This window comes from Solanum pennellii, chromosome 8, assembly GCF_001406875.1.
Source record: "Solanum pennellii chromosome 8, SPENNV200".
In the NCBI taxonomy this organism is placed as follows: domain Eukaryota; kingdom Viridiplantae; phylum Streptophyta; class Magnoliopsida; order Solanales; family Solanaceae; genus Solanum; species Solanum pennellii.
Window position 1 is genome coordinate 67748476 of NC_028644.1, and position 7360 is coordinate 67755835.

Below are 7360 nucleotides of genomic sequence, written 5' to 3' on the forward strand. Positions count from 1 at the left end.
CCAAAGCTACCTTAATTTATCAATTTGGGGACAATTATTTATCGACGACATCATATCACCTTTACATGTTATAACAAGTAACATGTATTATTTTCATAATTAAGAATCTGATATTTTAAGGATCGTATCAATAAATACACTTTGAGTGACTTGACGGTGAATTTTTTATATATATATATACTGGCGATGCATATAATTTTTAAGTTTTTTATTCATCCAAATCCAGAGAAGGGTAAAAGATTACTATGAAATATTTCTATTTGTGAATAATTATTTTAAAAAATTTGTCTTGAATTGTTTTTCTAATATTGTTCCAAAAAAGAGAACCTTTCTTTAAGAAGCCAAGGCCTGTGGATCAGAAAGATTTATCTGGCCCAATTACATTGAATAGTTGGGCTGGGCCTATTTGAATATGGGCTTGAATGGATACGAGGGGGAATCAAAATTGGGCTAGAGAAGAAGGGCCCTTTTCTATCTCCAAAACTTTTGCAATTACGGGGAATTTTACGCAAAACTCATAGCGTAAAGAGCTAATTATATTATATTTATATTTTTTTCAAATTATAAAAAAATCTTAAATTTTATGGAATCTGGATACATCACAAAGCATCCTGATACATCGCGTCCCGATTTCTAATTCATCGTCCAACATCCTAATACATTGTGTGCATCCTGATACATCACGTAAAGTGATTTACCCGAGAATAAGAGAAAATAATTTTTTTATAATTTTTTCAGATGGTAGAGAACTTAAAAAAGCGTGTTTAGGTAATTTTTCCTTACTATTTTTTTTTTATTTTTTTTTTGCTATTGATGGATTTATATAGTAACTAATTGTAACTGACAAATTGTAATAACTTATAATTGTTTTATTAGTAGTTGTCATTAAAATATCGTGTTACGTTATAATTTTAGGATAAGGTTTTATTTATGTAGTTTATAATTATATAAATAATGAAGGTAAGTATTATATAAAAGTTTGAGATTAGTAAGTATCAATATATGTCATGTTTTATATATTTTTTATCATAAAAAAACAGTATAATTCATAAAAATCATGATCAAACATATTTTTAACTTCGATCTAAACTTGAATCTTTCAGAATATTCGATGGAAAAATCAATATCAATATTACGATTTGCGTCCAATCAATTAAATCTGCAATATTTTCTTTGTCAAAAATGATGGGACAATTAGAAGAGAGGTCCACATGTGATTTCACTACAATAAAGAATCTCATATCTTCAATCAATTGAAAACAGAGTACCCACAACTTTCCTATTTTGGGATAGTGGAATTGTGGTGGAATTATGTTTTGTATCGTTTCGATTTTGATTTCAATTTATATAGACGTATTTAATTGAACACAAAATTTCAAAATAATTTTTTTAAAATATTGAATTATAATGTTAGATTAATAAAAAAAATAAAAATTTTAAATTAATATCGCATTTATCATATAATAAAAATACAATTTTATGTTTCCTATGGAGCGTAATTATGCAAACTTTGCTATAGCATATAAAGATGAAATTTTTTTTTGCTATATGTGAAAGTTGCCCAAAAAAAAAATCGTATTATTTGCAAAGAGTTTAATTATTGGGTACTAACTTTAATTTTAGGACCATATGTGGTATGATTATAAAGAAGGGCTTTACTTTGGCCCCAATATGTTTTAAGTAAATTGCCACCTTTCTAAAAAAAATCAGACAATAGTTATTAATTATTGGCCCCAATATGTTTTAAGTAACAAGGATGGTATTTCTGTATTATCATTTGGATACATTAAATTTGATGTTTTGGAAAATGAATTAGATAGTAACAGCAAGAGTAAAACAGGCACAAAAGGATAAATTTTTTCTTGATTTTTCAAACTGAATGAGTAAACAATTTTTAGTATAATGAACGAGTAAATATCAGACATATGAATATTGTTATTATTTTATTTTATTTGAACACGTTTTTTCCTAAAATTTCTTCAAAATATTTCATACTTTATGCCTCTTGGATCAATTCCTTCAAAATATTCTAAAACTAAGTTTGCCTTAGTATATTTCATTTACGTCAAATTCTTTTAATTTAGTAAATTAATCTAAACAAAGGATTAGATTAATTTATGTTACTTATCATGTATACTTCTAATCTTACATATTTAATTCCCATCATCTTAATTTTTATCATTTGCGTGACCTTGAAATTAATTTTTTATTTTAGTTTGAGATAAAGAAGTTCCAACTCATTTTTCAAGATAATATGTCCTTTCTTTAATTTATTCTTATCCTAGAAGATTAAATTAACCATTTAGTGGGAATCTATGTTCATTAAATTTTAAATTAAATAATCAAAAGATTAGATTAGCTTGTGCATATCAGATAAGCATGAATGAACTAACAAAAATCACTAAACTTTTTGATCATGGTGGTAATTTTAATTACATGACTAGGAAATACCACTAAATGATTTGATTAATTGAGTGGTGTCACCTATTGCCATTAACTTATTATCTATTTTGTATTTTCTATATTTTCATATTAGTTTTTAAACATTATTATAAAGATTCATTTTAAAATATTTGTCATATTACAAAGAAAAATACATTCATTAACTTTTTTCCATTTTGCATTTATGGTCAATGTTGTTACATGCATGCATTATTAAGGGGAACAAGTGGAGAACAAAGTTACATGGCCAATAAATCTATAAACATGATAACATATTCAGTATAATTTTATAAGTAAAATTTAAAAATATTTATATATTAATAAGAATATTTTCGACACTCACAACTTAAGAAAATAATAATTCAAAACATTCATCAAAAATATTATTAAAGAAAAGTCTCTTAGTAGTAATCATATAATAAACAAATTAATTAATTAATGATTTGATTCTAGCTCTTTGAGTAGCTCTTTTTTTTCCCCAAGAAAAACTTTTATAGTGCATATTTTTTTTCATGTTGAAAAGCTGACCAATAATGACTAAGATTATTCTTTTTTTAAAAAAAAAATTACTTTATGAAACTTTTTATTTTTTTTACTTTTTTGGCATTTAGCTTGATTATTTGATGTGATGTTTGTTTTGCAATAATTCAGTATATATATATATATATATATATTGTGAAATATATTTTTTCATTTATTGAGCAACGCATCGTTACATTGATTTATAGATTTTATAAATCAATACATGCTATATTATTTAGAAAAAAAAAAGAATCATAGATATATTGATCATTGAAACAAGAAATCATCAAAAAAAATTGCAATTCTTTATAAAATTTGATTGAAGGTCTAATTTTGAAGAACTCAAAATAATCAGAAGATAAATAACTTGAATAAATGAAGTCCCTGCAAATTAAAGAGAAACATTACAATATAATTTACACAACATTATTTTATAGTACTCCTTTTCAAAGATTAATTGGATATCTATCTTTCATCTTTATGGTTTACCCTACTTCTGTCTAATGTCTAATTTTATAACTTTTTAAAATGATCCCCACCAATTAAAAAAAAAAAGATTCTAAGTGTTCTCAATTTCCTTTTCTTTTTTTTTTCTTTGGGTAGGGGAAGAGCTCGACTTATAGCAACATATTTAGTAAAATTGTATAACTGATGTTTGAGGAAAATATATTATATGCAGGTCTTATCATTATTTCGTAAAGATAGAAAGATTATGTATAATTTTAAGCAGTCATGTACGAGACAAACTCTTTTTAGAAAATGTACATAAGATATAATGGCATATTCCAACACATTAAAATATTCTTTAACTTTTATTTATATAAAAAAATTAATAGGCAATCCAACCTATTTCATATGATTTTCCGATATCTTATATTAAGTTGAAAAGTTTCCAAGTATTGAGGGGAAAAACAAGAATTTATTGGCACCATATGCTAATTCTTGTTCGAATTAATATCTTACATATGTTCCTTTTTTTTAATTTATATATGTCTCCATGTATAAAAAAATTAGCAAACACTTAAAAAGTATAGTTTCGAGAAAAGAAAACTTATTATATTTGACCATTTTTATCTCTTTCTTTAATTTTCCTGTAGAAAATTTATGATTAGAGAATAGAATTCAAACCTTGTAAGAAAAAAACTTATCTCTTAATAATGAATTATATATGATTTTGGGAGAAGTTAAATAGAAAAGTGGACACTAGAATTAAAGTCACAAGTGTAATTTAACGTGTACCAATAGAATATACTACTAGTTGATATTTTCAAACTTATCAATATTAAAGATATACAATATTTTGCACTTAAAAATTTTAAATTTATGAGTTTTAGATTCTCGTAAAAGAAAATTATTAGATTTTTTATACAAAATTGTATCAACATTAAAATTATTAAGTTCTGTCGAATCTCTGATAAAAAAGGCTAGCTCCTCTTTGAGCTAACACAATTATTTTAAAGATTTTTAAGCTATGCTTTTATCTTCCTTCAATCAGCATCTTTCTAACATATAATTGATTTGCTTTTGCATTCTCATCTCCCACTAAATAAGCAGTGGATAGTGTTACGAGGGACCGCCTAGGCCATGTATATTAACATAATAATACATTAAAAAAAATACTCAGAATGAAATTAATATGAACCTACTAAATTCTTTTTCAATCTAATTTAAGTCATATATACTAATAATATACATGATTTTTAAATTATTAATGCAAATTAACCAACTATAATAGGTAATTGTTCAACTTTTAAGTTTGTTATATTAGACTTGTATAGAGGAGATGTGATTAAATAGGACATGACACAACTTAATATTATTGAGGACGCGATCTTAGATAGAAGATTATAAAGGATACATATAAAGGTAGAAGGTTAGTAAGTAGTTGAGTCTTGTCTCACTTATCTTGCGTACCAATAATCACGGTATTACTCTTGTAATTTATGTTATATCTTCGTATTATTTTGTTTTTCCTTCAAAATTCTTTGTCATACCTTATTTAGTATCGGAAATGACTTTTCTACCTACCAGGTTAGGAATAAAATCTACGTATATACTATCTTTCTCAAACTCCACTTATGAAATTATATTGTTGTTACAGAGAACGTGATGATATAAAAAATGAATATAAAGAATACACAAAACTTAAAACTCCTGATTGCTTTTTTACCTAATTGGCCGTTACAAAAAGGGCCATTCTTTTTGTGTCATCTTTTACAAAAAATACAAAACCTTCACGATACTAATCATACCCCTCATGCACATTATCAAATTGAATCATCAATTATTTATTTTATTATAAGATAAGAAAAAACTGAAACAAAAAAAATCATTAAACTATCTTTGCCAATAACAGGAAAAAAAAATGCCATCTTCACCACCAAATGTGTCACAAAAATGGCCAAAATACTCAATCCTAATCCAAAATACCCTTTCAGAGCTAAAATTGCAAAGAGGAATATTACTTCCTTTGATTGCTATGAACTTTACATGGTTTGCAAAAACAGCCATTACAACTGCATTTCTTGGTAGGCTTGGAGATGTTTATTTAGCTGGAGGTACACTTGGTTTTACATTTGCAAATGTAACCGGTTTTTCGATCTTGAATGGCCTTTGTGGTGCCATGGAACCAATTTGTGGACAAGCTTTTGGGGCTAAAAATTATAAACTTCTTCATAAAACACTTGTTATGACTACTTTGTTTTTACTATTAATAAGTTTGCCTATTTCTTTCTTATGGCTAAATGTTGATAAGATCTTAATTCACTTTGGCCAACAAGAAGATATTTCAATTATAGCCAAAAGTTATCTAATTTACCTCCTCCCTGATTTAGTTGTTACCTCTTTTTTATGCCCTTTAAAGGCTTATTTAAGTACACAAAATGTTACTATCCCAATTATGTTAAGCTCAACTTTAGCAATTGCTTGTCATGTACCAATAACCATGTTGTTATCAAGAAGTAAAGGGATTATAGGAGTGTCAATGTCAAATTGGATAACGAACTTCTTGATTATGTTATTGTTGGCTATTTATGTTGTGATCGCGGAGAATAGTAAAGGGGGGAAATGGAAAGAAGGAGGATGGTGTGAACAAGGATATCGCGATTGGATCAGATTGCTCAAGTTATGTGGACCATGTTGTCTTACTACATGTCTTGAATGGTGGTGTTATGAAATATTGGTTTTGTTAACTGGACACTTACCAAATGCTAAACAAGCTATTGGTGTTATAGCCATTGTGTTGAACTTTGATTATTTGCTTTTCTCTGTTATGCTTTCGCTATCAACTAGTGCATCTATTCGTGTGTCTAATGAGCTTGGTGCAGATAGTCCTGGCCTTGCGTATCGTGCAGCCTATGTATCGTTAGCTATGAGCATTGTCTCGGGGTTTGTTGGTGGCTCTGTTATGGCAGGGGCAAGGGGTGTTTGGGGGCCATTGTTTAGCCATGATAAAGGGATAATAAGTGGTGTTAAGAAGATTATGTTGATAATGGCATTGCTTGAAGTTGTTAATTTCCCTTTAGCAGTTTGTGGAGGTATCGTTCGAGGAACAGCTAGGCCATGGCTAGGGACATATGCAAATATATTTGGATTTTATCTATTGGCATTGCCATTAGGTGTGGTTTTGGCATTCAAGATTCATGTTGGTTTGGCTGGATTGTTGACAGGGTTTGTTGTTGGTGTAGCTTGTTGTTTGGCCTTGTTGTTGGTGTTTATTGCTAGGATTGATTGGGTTCAAGAAGCTAAGAAAGCACAACTACTTTCTTGTAATCTTGAAGAAATTGTTAATAATGATGAGAGAAGTTAAAACTTTACAAGTAACTGAGTAGGACTCGTGAGTCGGGACTATAGTCATGTTTCACCTATAATCAGAGGCGGATCTAGAACAGAGGTGAATATAGAGCAGGTTCAGGTTCAGTTTATTAGTTCAAGTGAACGTGTTTGCTTTTGACTCGAACTATGTATACATATGTAAAAAATGTTTATCCTTACTCCTCTTGAATTCACAGCTGCCTACAACTATTGTTAGACGAGACAATGTTAAGGGAAAACAATTCACAAAAAAATACCAACTGTTAGTATATTTCTAGTAATTATAAATTTAATGATGAGTCGTGTTTAATTTTCTGCCTAAAACTATTGTTAGACAAAACAATGTGAAGGAAAAACAATTGACAAAAAAATATCAAACTGTTAATATATTTCTAGTAATTGTATATTTAAATATGAGTCATGTTTATTTTTCAGAAGACTAATTACGTAATCTTGTGCAATCAAATAACTACGCATGGTTATATTATATTTTTTGATCAAGTCATATCTTCATACCTTATTTTCGTTATTAACGAGTTCTTAAAATTGTGTACATGATAATCGCACAAATTTTTATAAGATT

At 27.7% G+C, this 7360-nt stretch overlaps 1 protein-coding gene across 1 annotated transcript; it reads left to right on the top strand.

The window, feature by feature from the left end:
* The first annotated feature begins 5202 nt into the window (after positions 1–5202).
* LOC107026979 (protein DETOXIFICATION 56-like) lies at positions 5203–7073 on the top strand. Its single transcript, XM_015228130.2, has one exon. It carries the CDS (start codon positions 5330–5332, stop codon positions 6770–6772), a length of 1443 nt encoding a protein of 480 aa, XP_015083616.1. The 5' UTR covers positions 5203–5329; the 3' UTR covers positions 6773–7073.
* The last annotated feature ends 287 nt before the right edge of the window (positions 7074–7360 follow it).